This window comes from Lepidochelys olivacea (genome assembly GCF_965140295.1).
Source record: "Lepidochelys olivacea isolate rLepOli2 genome assembly, chromosome: 8".
NCBI classification, from domain to species: Eukaryota; Metazoa; Chordata; order Testudines; family Cheloniidae; genus Lepidochelys; species Lepidochelys olivacea.
Window position 1 is genome coordinate 105,737,632 of NC_140418.1, and position 16,535 is coordinate 105,754,166.

At 57.1% G+C, this 16,535-nt stretch overlaps 1 protein-coding gene across 1 annotated transcript; it reads right to left on the minus strand.

The window, feature by feature from the left end:
* Positions 1-1,386: 1,386 nt before the first annotated feature.
* On the minus strand, positions 1,387-12,950 carry PLK3 (polo like kinase 3). Its single transcript, XM_084637377.1, has 15 exons — positions 12,664-12,950; positions 11,098-11,205; positions 10,854-10,970; positions 9,756-9,885; positions 9,562-9,649; positions 8,921-9,016; positions 7,806-8,004; positions 7,141-7,267; positions 6,503-6,612; positions 6,224-6,341; positions 5,502-5,585; positions 4,853-5,015; positions 4,066-4,195; positions 3,642-3,752; positions 1,387-3,006 (listed from the first exon to the last, which is right to left on the minus strand). Exons 1-15 carry the CDS (start codon positions 12,865-12,867, stop codon positions 2,812-2,814), a joined length of 1,980 nt encoding a protein of 659 aa, XP_084493503.1. The 5' UTR covers positions 12,868-12,950; the 3' UTR covers positions 1,387-2,811.
* Between the last annotated feature and the right edge of the window lie 3,585 nt (positions 12,951-16,535).

The window sequence follows — 16,535 nt, forward strand, 5'->3', positions numbered from 1 at the left end:
AAGCCCAGCAGCTGAGGGATTTAATGCAAGGCCAGCTTTTCAGGCCTCTTGTGTTCAGAGCTCAGAGCCTAGGAGTGGAGGCTCAGCAGGGTCTCTCTGCTCTGCAGCCCAGCACAGGATTAAAGGACTGCACATTCTTGGCTCCTCTCCCAGCTGCTTTCACAAAGGGCAACCCCAGTCCCAGGGGCCCCATTGTGTGCTACCAGCCCTATTTGAGTCATGGAGGGGGCTGGCTGGACCTCCCGCTCCTCCCTAGAGCTGCAGAAGCCGGCCTGTTGAGCTCTCAGCAGTGTCACAGCCTAGCTCCTCCATCAAGGCAGAGCTCAGGCTGACAAGCAGCACCCGCTGCCCTGCCAAAGCACCAAGCACCCTTTCGGCTCACGAGGCGGCCCCCCCTCGCCCCATCTACACCAGGCCCGTGTCATCCAGCTCATCTCGCTGCTGCGGATTGAGAGTGTTCTGAAAACAAAGCAGCTCGTAAGGGCAGAGAACACCGATCCAACCCTCTGACCCAGCAGACCAGATCCGAGACAATCTTCCCCAGCCCCTGCTTTGAAGAGTGCTTTAAGGGCCGCTCCTCAGCGGGCAATAGCTGAGAAGCCTCCTGACCAGATCTCCCTCCAACCCCCTTTTGTACCTGGCCTTAGCCCCGTAGGGGACACTAGCGCTGTTAAGGACCCCTTGTTCAGCAGCCAAGCAGTGTTTTGGATAGCCAGGGACTGATGTTGCTCCAGCAGGTTGGAGGGACAGGATTTGAGCTTTACTTGGTCACGATTAAAGCAAGATGGGCCTAAAACCAGTTTCTCATCTCTGCCAGCCCCTTGCGGCATGGAGTTGATGGCAGGGTCGAAGACGAGCAGCGATCCATCCCGCACAGGTGAGAGCAAGGCAGAGCGTGTAAGAAAGCATTGAGAATAAGCACTGGGATGGCCCTGATTTTAGGGTGCTGTCTCTCCAGCACCCCTTACTCACCCCCCTGCCGACATGGGAGCACTAACCCTACCCCAGGCTCTGAGGACCCCCAGCACTCAGACAAGCCGAGTACGATGCAGATGTAGGAGCATGTACAGATCAGCTGCTAAACAGCGCACTGGGGTGCTGCCCCTCTGCAATAATACACCCCTGCACCCATCTTTGTGAGGGGCAGCCTGAGGGCTGCTTCCTAGGAGAGTCAATTGCTCAAGAGCCAGGAGCAGTAGCCCTAGGTCCTGGAGGATACATGGGAGTCATTTGCATAGGGCAGGTTAATGTCCCCAGTGCACAGGGAATGCCCATACAGGCAGGCAACCATTGTTGAGCCAGGGGCTGCAGCGAGAGACATGGCACTGCCCCAGCAAGGGCCCAGCTCCCCAAGAAGGTACAGAGAAGGGTGGCAGCAGGCCCATGTGTTTTATAAAAGGAACACTTTTATTAGTGAGCAAGGCACAGAGCAAACAGGGCCCTGCACAGACAGGAGACCACGGAAGGGGTGAAATAAATACTTCAATATAAATACAAATACATAAATAATTTCATCAGGCCAAAAAACCTGCATTTGGAAACCAGAAAAAAATCAACTCTGTTTAGGTCCCAGCTGGCCGAGGGCTCATCGGGTCCCTTTTTAAAGCATTTCGAGTCTGTACCGTGGCAATTCACATTCCCTGGCGCAAGCTGCAAGACAAGCAGGGGATGTGCCCGCACCAAGCCTCAGCACGAGAGGGACCCTGCCCCCTCTTTAGTGTAACAATTCTGCAGTTCTCCTGTTCCCCACCCAGGGCCGGAATAGGGGCCAGCCTGGGCTGACACAAAGGCTCCGCCTTAGAGCTCTTGGCCTTGGCAACACCATACCTCCTCCCTCAGAGATGGTATCCTTATTCTCATCCCCTCCTGACACAGCGATTGGGCTCCTGCTGTAGAGATATTTTCAAGTTCAATAAAGTATTTCCTGGTGTGTCTGTGCCTAGGCTGGTCTGCCCCACAGCAGGCTCTCCCACCCCTGCTGAGTGGCCCTGGCCCCCATCCAGCTCTCAGGCCTCTAGGCAAGATGCTCATGTTAGCTAAGATCCCACCCCCAGGGCCAGAGAGTGACATGGAGACACCCCCCTCTGCAGAAGAGAGTCCCTGGGGGTAGCAGCTCAGCGTAAAGTCAGCAGCGCTGCCAGAGGAGCTAAAAGCAGCTTCCCCTTCACCCCAGCCACCCACAGACTGGGCAGATTTCACTAGGAGCCTTCCCCATGTGGGCCAGACAGGGCGGGAGCAGGGAGGTTCTAACCAAGCCCAGATGGAGCATGGTTCTCAGCTCCTCCCTGCCCCAGCTCAGAGGCCAGGACACTGACCTGGACAGACATTGGGCTCTTAACATTTAGGCATTTAGACACTGGACAAAGATTTTTCTCCCCCTTAAAAATCAGGTTTGTTCCTTCTCTCCTCAGCTTGCTTGGCATGGGAGGAGAAGGAACAGCTGTTCCCTGGAGATTCCCCTACCCAACCACGTGCACGACTTAAGCTGTGTAAAGATTACACAGGAGTAAACTTGACGTGTAACTTCACCCCACACACCTCCCCGTCTCCTCCATGGATTGAAGCAGTCAGCTGACAAACGCCAGGGCAAGGATTTCAGTATCAACAGCCAGCAGCCATCAGGAGATGAAGGATGCTGAGGCCAGCTGCTGCTAAGTCAAAATATCCAGATGCCCTTATCTAAGTTCCTTCAGCCTGGTCATATTTAGCTGGGTAGGAAAGTTCTGGTGGGCAGCCAGAGCTGTCACTCATTCCATTGACATGACAGGGGAAGGCTTTCGAATCCAAGGAGGCTTCTCCCAAGGCTCCAGCCTAGGCATTGGCCCTCTCCTGGAGGAGCTTGAGGACATACTTGAGCCGAAACTGGAGCTCTGGAGAGCAGCCCAGCTCCCTGATGCTGCTCGTCTTGTACGTGTAGGAGCTGCGGTCTTTGGTGACGTAGGTCAGGAGACAGGAATGGTCTGGCTTGCTGAGGATCACCTTGGTGTGATCGTTGTAGAAGTTCACCTAGGAGAGCCATGTTACAGAGGAGTTACTTCTCCAGCCTCGGGCTGGGTGTGTCTCATAGTTCCCAGGCTGATGCTTTGGGCCTCAGCCAGCCCCTTCTCCCTGACCTGTGATGGAGCTTTGGCCACGGTCAGGAGGGCAGCCCCTGTGCCATGGCTAGGCCAAGCAGAAGGGGAGCCTCAGGGCTAACAAAAGCTGGGAGGGACACATGCGGCTAAGGGTCCCATGCTGGGAAGCCACAGGTTGGCTACTCAGCCAAGGAGCCTCCTTCCCCTTGCAAAGGTTTCCAATCAAGAGGTTAGATGAGCAAGAGACCAAGTGAGGAGGTTGCTCTGCCCCTGTTGTCTCCCCCTAGGAGCCCCAGAGCTCTGGGGGAAGACTAAGAAATCCCCTGTAACTAGAACTGGTTCCTAAGCCCTGGTGTGAAAACTCCAGCCCTGAAACAGATTATCTGGGAGAAGTGGAGAAGCACTGAAAGCAGCTGCTCCCTGCAGGTGAGGGAAGCAGCCATCTACAGAGGGGTGGGGGCTAGCTCTGTAGAGCCAGCCTTGGGAAACCTACGCAGAGGTCTAGGGACTGGCAAGCTGGGCAGATGCCATCTTCCCCCCTCCATCCCCAGGGCCCCACACACATACCTGGAGCGTTCCGTTGCTGAAGAGCATCAACAAGGCCTGATCAGTTTTCACCCACTGCAAGAGCAGCAGTGCAGGATGCTCAGTCTCATCTGTGCTGGGCAGGTCTCCCCCCTAGGACAAGCATCCGCATTAGCCACCGATTCCTGCCCGAGCAGCAGCCTCAAGGACAAAACCCAGCAAGCATCTCAGCTACCCACTGGTTCACAGGCTTCTACTGCTGCGAGACTAGACAGCGCCTGGGCCAGGCACAAGCCACCAGCTGAGCTCCCCAGAGTGCATTCCCTGAGGAGCACACCCGGCTGTTCCCCCCAGTATTTATGCCACACGCCTGCTGAGCCACAGGCTCCCCCTTCAGCAAGTGAGCTTGCTCTGCCAGGAGACCACCCCACAGCACTGGCTTCTGGACAGCCAGAAGGCCACTCACCTTCATGAGATGCTGCTCCATGTAGGAGGCAAAGTACCGCAGGACGCTCGTCTGGCTCTGCAGCTGCTCTGGGATGGCCGACATGGGAAAGGCGAAGTGTTTGCTATTTGTCAGGTTGTAATGGACCATCCTGGAAAGGGGAGGAGACCAGGTGAGCTTCCATCTCCAGCAGCAAGTCCCTGCACTGCCAGGAGTGCAATGCGCATGGGCTCCACCATCAGGTTCCAGACCGTGGGGAGCCTAGGTCACCCGCAGCTGGATGGGGGGTTCTAGTGTAAGCGGCAGAACCTGCTCAGAGCCAACAATAGTCTGAGGGTCTCGTCTTGTGACTGAGGTGTAACCATAGGACATGGGCCCTGCTGAGGAGAGGAGCTGGCAGCCTCGTTAGAGTCTGATCTTAGACCTGGGGAGAAGGGCATTGGCTTCCCTCGCCCAGCCCAAGGCTTGGAGTCTAGGAACAGGGCTTGTACCCCTGGGACCTGAACACACTCCTTGGAGTTCACCGCCTTCGGCGTGTACAGTTACTGCCTCCCGGTACCCATTGGCCTGTAGCCATGCTAGTCTTTGCTCGGCCCAGCCCCTGGGGAGGGGAACACTGCTGTTCTGCAGGGAAGCCCTCACAGAGTCCCCCCAACCCCACACCTTCTCCTCCCCTTCTTGCTTTGAGTTCTAAGTGCCACGCAGCTGCCCAGAGGCCAACACAGGAAGAAAGCCAGGAGACCCCACTTCCCCCTGTCCCCCCACACACAGAGCAGAGACATCCAGGTGGCCCATGGCCTCCACTTACTTCCGATCGGCTGACAGAGCCATGTGCGTCCCGTCGTTGAAGAGGACCCCGATGCGGTGGTTGGACAGCTGGTAGCCAAAGCCGTATTTGTTGGAGTAGTCCACCCACTTGCTCACCCAGGCAAAGTGCTCATGGCAAGCCAGAGAGGCAGGGTTCCGCTCGGCTGGTGGGGGCAAGAAGGGACTGTGAGCAGGGCGACACCCAGGATGTGCCTCATGGAGGATGCTAACAAGCACTGGGTGGCCTGCACCTCTGCTGGCCCCAGCAGGCAGATTGGGAGGCAGCCAGGTCTCCAGAGGTCCAGCCCTCTGCTCCAGCCACATTACCCACCCCAGCCAGCTTCCTCCCTAAGCCTATTCAATACCACTGGAAGTAGCCAGTTCCCTACAGGAGGCACCAGTCTCCATTCAGAGCATCTTACAGATGCTGGAATCCCACAAGTGCCACCGGGCAGCCATGGGGACACATCCCCCTCCCCACCTTCGGTTTCACACTCCGGGACCATGGAAGTCTTTTCTGACCAAGCCAACAGCAGCCTCGAGGAGAAGCTGCTACACCTGGCCCTCCTGTGTTGTCCCCCTCCATCCCCCTGCTAACCCTGTGTGTGATGCAACTTGAGAAACGGCAAGAGCCCGAGAATCCGCGTTACCTGGAGGCATGGAGGACAGGCAGCTCTTCAGGAGTCCGATGGCAGATTCAGTGACCGCAGAGGCCGTAATGCACTCTTCAAACACTGCAGGGGAAGAAAGATCCGTCAGCCATACTGGAGGCAGAGAGCTGCTGATCAGCTCAGAAATTGCAAGACAGGTAGCCTGATCAGCTGCTGCCGAGGAGCATGCAGTGTCTGACGCCAAAGAAGATTCCAAGACACAAGTCGATGTTCCCTCCCCACAAGGCAAGGGCAGGGATTTTGTGGAGCTGCCATGAAGAGCTACTGTTCTTTTTGAATTCACAGCTCTGAGGTCACTGGGGAATAGAGGGATTCAAATTTAGGCCCCCGTCTTCACAACAGGAAACCACATCAGCCAGAACCAGGGAGTCACAAGCATGGGAGGAAGAGATCTGGGGTCTACAGTAACTGGTCATTCAAACCCTCACCCTCAGCTGGGTACAAAGAATGGTCTCTAGACATGGTCCTCTCCTTGCTGGGAAGTGTGATGTCAGCACCAACCCCCGTGGGGCGGCTGGGGATCTCACAGGGTTTCCAGTGCCCCTCCCCCAGCCCAGTGCAACACTTCGCTAGCAGCTCCTTGGCCTCCCTGCCACTCCCACCCGGCAGGCCAGGGGCAGAGCTGCAAGGCACTCGAGAATCTCAGGGCAGGACGGCTCTACATACAGGAGCTGCTCAAAGCAGGCTTCCGCCTCACTCACCTTCACAGCTGCTGGCTGCTGTCCCCCTAATGGACCTGGAGACGGACCTCCGCGAACCCTCTTCTGCCAGCGTCTCCACGGGGCTGCAGCTGGTGCTCTGACATGTCAAGGGGATCACCTGGAGAGAGGTTGTGCATATTGACACTGTCCCACCTGGGGCTCCGTTCCAGGAGCAGCCCCACCTCATCCCTGCTCCCCGGCCAGGATACTGACACTCAGGGAAGAGGATCCTCACCCAAGGAGCCAGCAAGGCTCCCCTTTCCCAGCCTTCAATCTTACCTCATTCCCTTCCACAGTTTTGTAGCTCATCTGCCTGCAGATGGAGGTCTTCATGAGGCCAACCACCAACTTGGAGATGTCCTCCTTCTCTTCAGAGGGGCCCTTCTTAACTAGAAGGAAGAAGGAGACGTTTAGTGGGCAGACCCAGCAGATGGTCAGGGAGGCCAGCAGAGTTGGTGGGTCAGAGGATCGATATTTAGAGTCCTTCCACTGGCCCCAGCCGAGAGCAGAAGCAGTTTGAGATCTTGTTTACATTCTCCCACCCCCTGATTCTGTTCCAGTTTTGCACTTCACTCAGCTTGGCCAGCGAAACCAGGCTGGGCAGTTTCAGTCAGTTTCATTTCCTGGTTCTCATGCACCCAGTGAACTTGCTAAGTTGCAAGGAAACATTTCCATCCCAAGGGAGAGGGATTGGAATGGCATTTCAGCTCCAAGCATGTTCTGCAGAACCTAGGCAATGAGGACTCGCCTGCTTGGAGCAGTGCTCTGTGCAACAGAGCGTCAGAATCAAAGCTTCCGGGGAAGATCAGACAGAGCTCTAGAGGTCAGGCGTGCCATCCTCCATCAGGTTTAACTGGCTTCATGCTACCTGCTGGCCATCAACAAAAGCCAAGACAGACACGAGGGAGAGAACTTACTTTTGGGTTTCTTTTTCCCAAACAGCGTCTTGGTGACTTTTGCAAACAGACTCTTTGCCGGGTTGGGGGGACTCAGCTCTGGCATCATCACACAGCTGCTAGGGGGGAGCTTATCAGGTGTGTAACCCTGGGGAGAGAGCAAGCATGTCATTGTCTGGTTTACCTTCCTCCACGGACCACACGTCACACAGCAAGACAGACAACAGCTGCCCTTGGTTTGTTGGCGGTGGCCACTTTCTCTCCTCTGACAGCCAGTGGCGGCTCACATTTCCTGGGAGCTGCCTTGAAAGGGCTACACTTGAGAATCGGCCTCCCTGAGACGCAGCCTCCGCTCACGTGTAACAGCCACATGGCCCTGGAGTGCAGATGCAGCTCAAATGTATACAAGGGTATTTAGGAGGCATGCTAAGGCTAAAGACCCAGTGATGTTAATGGCCAATAAGCCAGGCTCAGGGAGAGCGGCCACTTGCAGGTTGGGGTCTCCAGCAGTCTGGTGTCCTTTGCAGCCTGCAGGGGCACTGGGTCATGGGAGGAGTGCAGTGTACTGAGACAGACACCCTGGGAGGTTTGCCACCCGAGCAGAGATCAGGCCCACCCTGCTTTCATTCTCCTCAGACCGGTCCAGGGGTGGGGGGGCGTTCGCTGCCTGCAGGAGAGCCACTCACTTTGGTGAAGAATTCATGGTCCAGGATCCCCTCCAGCGTGAGGCGGTCACGCGGGTTGCGTTTCAAGATGCCTGTGATCAGCTGCTTTGCTGGCGTGGAGAGGAAGGCTGGAAGGGTGTATTCCACCTGCTTGATACACCTGTACGTCTCCTTGAGGTCTGAGGTCTCAAAGGGAGGGTTCCCACACAACAAGGTATACCTGGAAAGAGGTGATGGGAGTGAGGGCTGGGCACACGTCCCCTGTCCACCTGAGCAAACCCTGGCCTGACTCACCCCCAGCCAAGCAATTACAAGGCACGTAAGTTATTCACAGGCTGACGAGAGGTTGCACCTGGCTCTAAGTGCCACCTATAACAAGCCTCTGAGCAACCACCATCCTCTAAGTAGCGAGAGGCTGCAGTCACATCCGGAATGCGCCTCCCTGCAATCGTTTACAGCATGAGATAAGGAAGCCTTGGGAACCAGGAATGTCAGTTGAGCCACTTCTATATTTAGCAGGGGTGGAGCTAAACTCTGCCCCAGTCCCACCCCTGGCGGCTGAGCTCACCGCTGTGTGAGCCCACCTTCCGCCTCCATCTGTCCAGGCCTGAGTGAATGGAAAGTTCAACAGGAAGCCTGTGGCTTACCAGGGCAAACAGCCACACGAGCGATGTTTACAATTCACACTGTGGGGAGCGATAGCCGCCCATATTAATAGATTGGTGACCACCTCTTGTGTCTGACATTTTCCATTGTTTTGAAAGCACTCTGCAGAGCAGTGTCGTCTGTCTCATTGGGCTCACTGGATGACACCAAGCGCCAGCCATTTACAAGCACGGCGGGGTTCCCCCCTTAACTGCCAGCCCTGCAGGTGCCCCAGGATCAGTCCAGCTGGGCTTTGCTTCCAATCCAGGAGCAGTAATAAAATCTCTGCAAGCTAAGCTTGGCCCTCAGCAAGGCCCATTGCTTTTAGTGGCATCTGACTGGTACACGTGCAAACCAGAGACCAGCTCACTCATCTGTGCTGGGGAGCGGATCTGGCTGATTTCCCAGGAAGCTGCCCAGGACAGTGTCATTCTTCCAGTCTCTTTTCCCACCAGCCCTGCCCTGCTTTGTAACAAGAGCTGGGAACTTACACGACACAGCCCAGAGACCACACGTCTGACTCCGGCCCGTGGCCCTGCCGGTGGAGCACTTCAGGAGCGAGGTAGTTGGGGGTGCCGCATATTGTCCTATGGGGAGAGAGCAGAGCAGAGCATAGTCAGTGGCGCAGTAACAAACCAGAGCACAAGTCTTCCTCCATGCAGCTCCCTGGCCAACGGGGTAGACGCACGAGCTCTGGACTCCAGCATGTATATTCTGCATCCAGAGCACCAGGACTCCAGCACCCCCATTCTCCAGGGAATGCACCAAGCACCCTGCCCCCATCCCTTCAGGATCCAATTTAACACCTTCCCTAGATTAGAACCCCCCACGATCCCTCCCCCTGCATCTACAGACCACCTCTCCCCCCACTACTGACCCAGCACCAAGCTCCCTCCAGCCTCTGATCCCCACACAGCTGCCCTCACCGCCTGAGTGTGGGGCCGGGACAAGGAGGCACCTTCTTCCCTGTGCATTCCCCTCCCCCCGGCCAGGCAGGGCCAGCAGTTGATTACAGCAAGGTAAGAGATGGGAGGGCGGTGGTGGATTTCCCAGGCAGGGTATGGGGCTGAGGGGAAGAATGAAGTATCAGGGTGCAGGCAAGCAGGAAAGCCTGGCACATTAGGAGTCTTACTTTTTCTTCTGGTCCATAGACTCGCGCCGGGCGGCGAGGCCAAAGTCTCCAACTTTCAGCTCCATGTTGTCATTGACAAAAACGTTGCCTACAACAGAAGGGAGGCGTTAGGACACCAGCGCAGGGATGGATGCTACCCAGGGGTCTGCTCCCCACCCTGCCCCCCGAACAGGCGCTCAGGTCATGGTACACACCCAGTTTGAGGTCCCGGTGAAGGATGCCTTTGAGATGGAGGTACTTCAAGGCGGATATGATCTGTTTGAGGTAATACCGCACCTCCGGCTCCAGCAGCGTCTGCCGGGCTTTCCAGATGTGCGCCAGGGACTGGAAGAGGAAAAGCAAAGCAGTTAGCGAAAACCTCCTTAGTCAGGGACGTGCCTCACCAGAGGCCTGAGACACTAGTGCGAGCTGTGGTTTGCAGCATGCAGACCCCTGATCTTAATCTGGCAAGCCCCGCCCTGACCAGGGGAGCTGGCTCTGGTACCAGGAAAAACAGGGGCTCGATTCCCATGTGTGAGCGGCTCTGGTTTGTTCTCTGGCCCACGTTATATCGGCAGTCAGACTAGATCACCCTAGCCATTTCTTCCGGCCTCAGGCTCTAGAACTAAGAGGTGCAGCCTGCTCCTGGAGCAGGATATTTGGTCAGGCCAAAGGACTCGAAATACCACTTCTGGTGAAGCCGTGGCTGTGAGCCACTCATTTTACACAGGGGCTGTTCTGAGAAGTTGCCAGCGTGACTGGCTGGCGAAAGTCTGAATTGGTCCAGGCAGGCCCAAAGATGCCACCTTAGCAGCTTTGGGTCACTGAAGGATTTTGGGTCAGCCCCACTGCTATTTACAAGGGAGTGAACTGCTGGCAAGAGAGCCAGACTAGAACGGCCCAAGCAATGTGTAGGATCTAGGAACAGCCCCACCAAGAGAAGCCCGGTCACAGGGTTAGTGTGGTTACGCAAGACCAGCACGTGGTGTTTAGCTAACCCGGTTACCCGGCCAATGACACACAATGAGGCAAGGACTGGAAAATGAAAGGGGCACATCTGACAAGCAGCTGAGTGTGAATTCAAGCATCCGTTAGAAAACGAGATCTGCATCCGTGCATAAGCGGTGAGTGACGAGGGGCCTGCGGGGACTTGGGAACGAAAACACAGCTACGGCCTTGCCTACACTAGGCAAATCGGGTGTGTTTGCTGCACGGTCCCCCCTTAACACGACTGACACCTCGAATCCATGCACCAGCGCTCCCAACAGCACCACACCAGCCCATGGGCCATATGGGGCAAGCCCACCACTTACTTTCCTGCTGCAGTGTTCCAGGAAGATATAGATGTTCTCCGAATCATCAAAGTGATGCGAGAACTTGACAATGTGTTTGTGATGCAGGTCTCTGTGCAGCTCGATCTCATTCATAATCTGAAAAGGAGGAAGGAGCCCATCAATTAGCAGCCCCATCACTATGCAAAGACCTTGCTCCGGGCAAGCTTGAAATCTCTCTGCTCTCCCGCAGGGCTGAGCACTCAGCCATCACTTCCACACATACCTTCTCCCGTTGGTGTGGTTTAGCCACTCGGCTGTGAGGAATAACTTTCACCGCATAGGTTTTGTTGCTGTTGACGTCAGTCATTTCATAGCATCTTGCAAATCCTCCCTGCAAAGGAAGAGGCAGTCATTACCCATGGGTCACCATTTTCCATTCCTCCCCCTGCTCTTGGAAGTCAGAGCATTCAACACATGTCAGTGACTCACTTATTCACAAGTCCACCTGCTCAGGATCGAACAATTGCCATTTGACTTCCTGGAGGTTTCCCTGGAACACATGGGCTTTGAAGAAAACCAAAATATCTGGTTTCCTGTCATGCTAGAAGCCCCATTATTAAAATCTGGAGTGACAGCCCTGAGTCAGGCCACTTTCTAAAATCAGTTCCTGTAAGTCTGTATCATGCCCGGCCTCCCACCACACCACTATTGAGTCTTCTCCCCAAGAGCAACTGGAAAGTCCTGCACACGGGAGGGAAGCGAGAACAGGCCAAGATTTTGGACCACGGGGGGGAGAGAGAACCGTACAGGCAGGTTTTTCTGCCATGATGCAAGGCGCACAGCCACAGAATCGCACCCTGCGCCTTGCCCTAGGTGGAGCAATGCTCTGAAGGGTAAGGAGAAGGCGAGCGGCTCTTTCATGGGGGATCAGCCTCTGCCCTATAGCCCCAGCAGCCAATGGGGCCAACCATGAGGCCCCGGCCCGGAGTGAACAAAGAACTCAGCCCTGTTCAGTACTTCCCCCTCCCTCCGGCTGGGAGGTCGCTGGCAGGGCTCTGAAACCGAGGTGCTAAGAGGAGGTTGCTGAAGGCAGCAGGTCACCAGAAGCCTCCGATTGCTCCCTCCAGAGCGAAAGCCGCTTTTCGGGGGCGTGGGAGGGAGGGTGTCGCTAAAGATAACGAGTTATCGAGGCACAAGGGGGAGAGTATCGAGTCGCCTCCCTCCACTGCGGCGACCACAGGCAGCGGAGGCTGGGCGTGCCGCAGCCAAACACCTGCTCCGGGGGCAGCTCCTGCCGGAGCGATGAAACCGGAGGCTGTCTCAGAAGGAGAACCGGGCCCCGCAGGGGCTCCCCGGGGCCGGGGGGGAGAGAGGGCAGGCCCCGGGGAGATTTGCTGGATCGCACCCCAGAGCAAGTCCCTAAAGCTCCCAGCGGAGCCGGGGGGGGAGCCCGGGGCACTTCCGAGCGGACTCCGAGTCTGCCACTGCCCAGTGCCGGGGATGGGGGAGGGAAGGAAGGGGCGACGCACCAGCTCACAGCCGCATCACCCCCCCGCAGGGCTGCGCCCCCCGAGCACGCAGATACCGGAGCCAGGCTGCCCACGGAGGGACCCACCCACCCCCAGGGGCCGGCAGCCCGCAAGCAGCTCCTACCTGCGCGGGGCGGGATCGGAGAGCAGCGCCCCAGCCAGGCCTCGGGGGTCCAAAGCTCCGCACGGAGCGGCCAGGGAAAGAGCCTTCTGCCCCCACGGGCGCCGCCCCGGCCCCAGGGCCCCCGACCCGGCAGGCCGCCCCCCCGGGACCCCCTCCGCGCACGCCCCGCGCCGAGCGCCCCCGGGACAGGCGGTACCTTGCCCAGCAGGCGTCCCTTGCAGTAAAGCCTGCCCTTGAGCGGGTCGGCGATCAGCCGGGTGGGCTCGGCCGCTCGGGGCTCGGCCCGGGCCGGGCTCGGCTCGGGCGGGGCGGCCCCGGCAGCGGGGCCAGGCTTGTACGGATCCGAGCCCACGAGGCTGCAGCGGACGGGGTGACGCCGCGCGTGGCAGGCGAGCTCCATGGGGGGCGCCGGCCGCTCCGCGCCGCTCCAGCCCCTCACACGTGGCGAGCCGCCCTGGAACCTCCACACCGGGGAGCCGCGGCCGCCAGGGAACCCCAGAGCCTTTAAGCCACGCAGGGGCCCGACGTCACCCCCGGAGCCCCGCCCTCCGCCTGGGGGCGGGGCGAGCTCTTAAAGGGACCGCGGCGCCGGCAGACGGGGGCCGGGGGCAGCGGCGGGCTCGCCTGGGGCTCGCCTCGGGCTCGACTCGGGCCGCGGTTCCGTCGGCGCCCGACCGAGCGAATTAGTAACGGGACAGCGGCCGCGCCCGCTAGATCTGGGCTGAAACCAGGGCCGCCCGCCCCCGGGTTGCTGCGCTGTTCGCAGCAGGGTCAAGAGACTCTTCAACAGAATAACCCGGGGGGGGGGCTGCGTCTGTCCTGCCCCCTCCCTGGAAACCCAGAGAAGGAAAAGTTCAGTTCACAAGGGCAGGCCTGGGAAGGGAAGAAACCGGCCCCCAGAAGGCTGCGGATTCGGTCCCTGGGGTGTGTTTGGTTTGTTTCCGTCCTTTGGGCCCACACTCTGGCTGCCAGGTGTTTGCTTCCCCTGGCGTAACAGCCACACCTGGTTGCAGGGAAGAGTTGGGGTCTGCACAGCCCCTCAGAGCCCTCCTTGTCCCCAGCCTGTTTCGGAGATGAACAAGAAATGGGGGTTTCTTTCCCAAAGTATTTTATAACCAAATCACTCTGCTATCCTGCAGCAATGGCCCCAAATACTGCGGCAACGTTCCTGCAATCAGTTGTGTTTGGCTCTGTTTGGGTAAGATAATGGCCAGATGCGCAAACGTATTTAGGCACCTAACGACTGGGATCCAGGCCAATGTCTTATCTGACAGGAGAGCACTTTAATCAGGGGGATGGGGCCAGTCAGGCTCTTCCTGCAAGGAGTTTCTCTCCTCATTCATTTTTGTAGAAGGGGCAGGGCAGGTTATAGGAAGGGGTGGCTGGTTACCACCATGATGGACTCTTAGGGTCACCGTCTGCCTTGATTCATACTTCACTTCCCATTGTGTCATCTTACTCTGCTCAGAGTTGAGCGGCGGGAGCTCAGCACCCTGCAGGAGTGGGCCCTTGGTGGGCTCTGCCTACCAGGGCCGGAGCTCGGGCTGGAATCAATGAGAAGGGCACTGACATGTTAAAGCTATTTAGGTTTCCCGATCCCTAGTCCTCCAAGTCTGAAGAGATGCCAAGGCGGGGCTTGGGGGAAGCCTCAGCTGGTAAGATGGACAGAGAGGGTCAGGAGGACAGGCCTAGCCAGGCTTTACTAGAGAATCACAGGCAGAGATGGAAAACAAAATAAACCCTAAAATGTCACGGAGTCTCTCGCCCCTGCCAGGGCAGGATATGAGCCCCTCACCCAGCAGGCATGTGTCAGACACTAATCTGATTGGAGCTGAAAGGCTGTATGGCTTTTAGGGTGAGCGGATGAAGCCGGGCGAGAGACTTGCATTACGTACAGAAGCACAGCAAGGGGGTCTGGTGGAGAGCTTGACGCCAGCCCCCAGGTGTTTGTTATGGGACAGGCAGCGCAGAGGGCTCTCAGGCAAGGCAATTGCATGCCTCCTCTGGGTCAGGTCCACAGGCTGTCCCTGTTCATCTCATCATCATGGTGTATTATACTGTTACCCTGATCCAATGCTACAGAACATTTATATACTACTAGCCACTGACATGGTGCTTGGGAGACTCAGATCAGCTCCACCCCCTGCCACACTGAGCTCCCACTCTGTCTCTGACCGTATTAGCGTGTTGCCAGACAGTGAGGCATGAAGCTGTTCAAGGAGCATGTCCAGGAAAGACAACAAAGCTCAAACGACATCCTGTCAGAATCCTGCCTTTCTTCCCAATGACGCAGGGCCCAGCCTGCATCTCCTAAGAGCCTCAGAGGGCTCGCTGCCAGCCAGACCCCCGGCCCCCTCCCTGTCTGTATCATATCAGCCAGTAGGCCTAGTTTGGGGGAAATGCCAGACATCGCCCAGGAGGGCACAAGGGGAAACCTGAGCATTCCCTAGTGGATCCCTAGTTACTGACAGGCCCCAGTCTTAGCTGCCATCCTGTGTTGATGGCTCAGTAACAGAATTACACGTCTCTTGGTGGCATGAGCATTGGTGTCATGGTGGCAGAGGATTCCTCGCCTCCTTCTCCACCCAGGGAGTTGCTCCCAATGTACAAGATCTCCAGTGCAGTTCTTACTCTGCCTGTCCCAAGATTTTGTCACAAGCAAAGCTGGAGTCCCAAGTATCAACTCTTCCCATGCACTGAGCTGACGATGGTATGCAGATGCTGCCCTCCACTAGTGAATCAGCGTATTGCCCTCCCTGCTCTCAGGGGCTGCTGATAATCCTTTCCCAGGCAGGCTGGTTTTCCAGTATTGCGGCTGCAATTTGCACCCTGGCAGGACTTCTAATTGCCACAACTGGCTTCTAGATTAATTACCCTTCAGAAGGAATCAGAGTGGGGGAAAGGGGGGGGGGCAGGATGTAGAGGAGACCAAAGGGGCTTAATTGGATTCCCAGTCACGTATCAGCATGGGGAGCAGGCTGACGGGGTCCCAGGAATCTCTCTTCTAGGGTTCAAAGAAACAAGACTTCTCAAGGGAGCATCACTTACTTCACCCCCATCTCCCCTCCCCAGCTGTTCTCCTCACCTTCCTGGACCACCCCAAGTTTCCATTCAAGGATCCTCTTCAAAGAGAAACGGACCCAATGTTGTGGCCTTCACAGCTCACCAGGCAACGGAGAAAGTGTCAATGGCCCTTAATGCAAGCGAATGTGAAGAACCAATTCCTTTGTCTTTCCCAAGCTCTGTCCCTGACTTGCTGTGTGATTCTGGGCAAGTCTCTTCCCTGCTCTGTGCCTCTGTTTCCCCACCTATCCACTAAGAGACGTGTTACCCGCCTACCTCCCAGAGGACAGGAAAGCTTCATTAACTTAAAGTGTAGAGTGCTCTCTGAGGCTGCAGAGAGCTATGTACTAGAATGACCTTCAGCCTAGCTCCAGCATCCAAGGAGCTCAGCCCTTTGCAAGCACAGACGGATTTAGCCTCATGACCCACCCATTTAGCCTCACGCCCATTTTAGAGATGGAGAAAATGAGGCACTGAGCATAAGCAATGATTCCTCTCTGTCTCTCCCCCTTGCTCTGTTTCTCTCACATTTCCAGCTATCACACAGGAAACGAACATACCAGCCACCACCACAACAAACACAAGGGAGCCCCGCCCCCAGTGAGAACAGATGCCGAGGAGACCTTCACCACTTCACAGAAACTAACCCTCTCCACCCAGCCGTAGCCACCCCCCAGCCCCTGTTTCCAGGCTCGGGAGGGGGCCGGAGGCGTCACGGGGCAACCCTGCGCTTTCCGATGGAGGCCCCAGCCCCGTGGAACCTTCTCCACAAGGAGCTGACTTGACAGAACAACACAGCCCCGGTGCTGGAGGAGCCCTGGTAGAGTTTGATTGGCAGTGAGGGGGCTGGAGCCTTTCACCCTTAAGTTCAGGTTGCTGCCGCAGTGGCCTGTGGGGGATGGGAGTCCGAGGGTGTCACAGGCCAGCACCTAGGGGCAGCAGAGGGGATGGTCTAGTGCTTAGGGCGCTAAGCTAGGACTTGGAAGACCTGAGCTGAAATCCCTG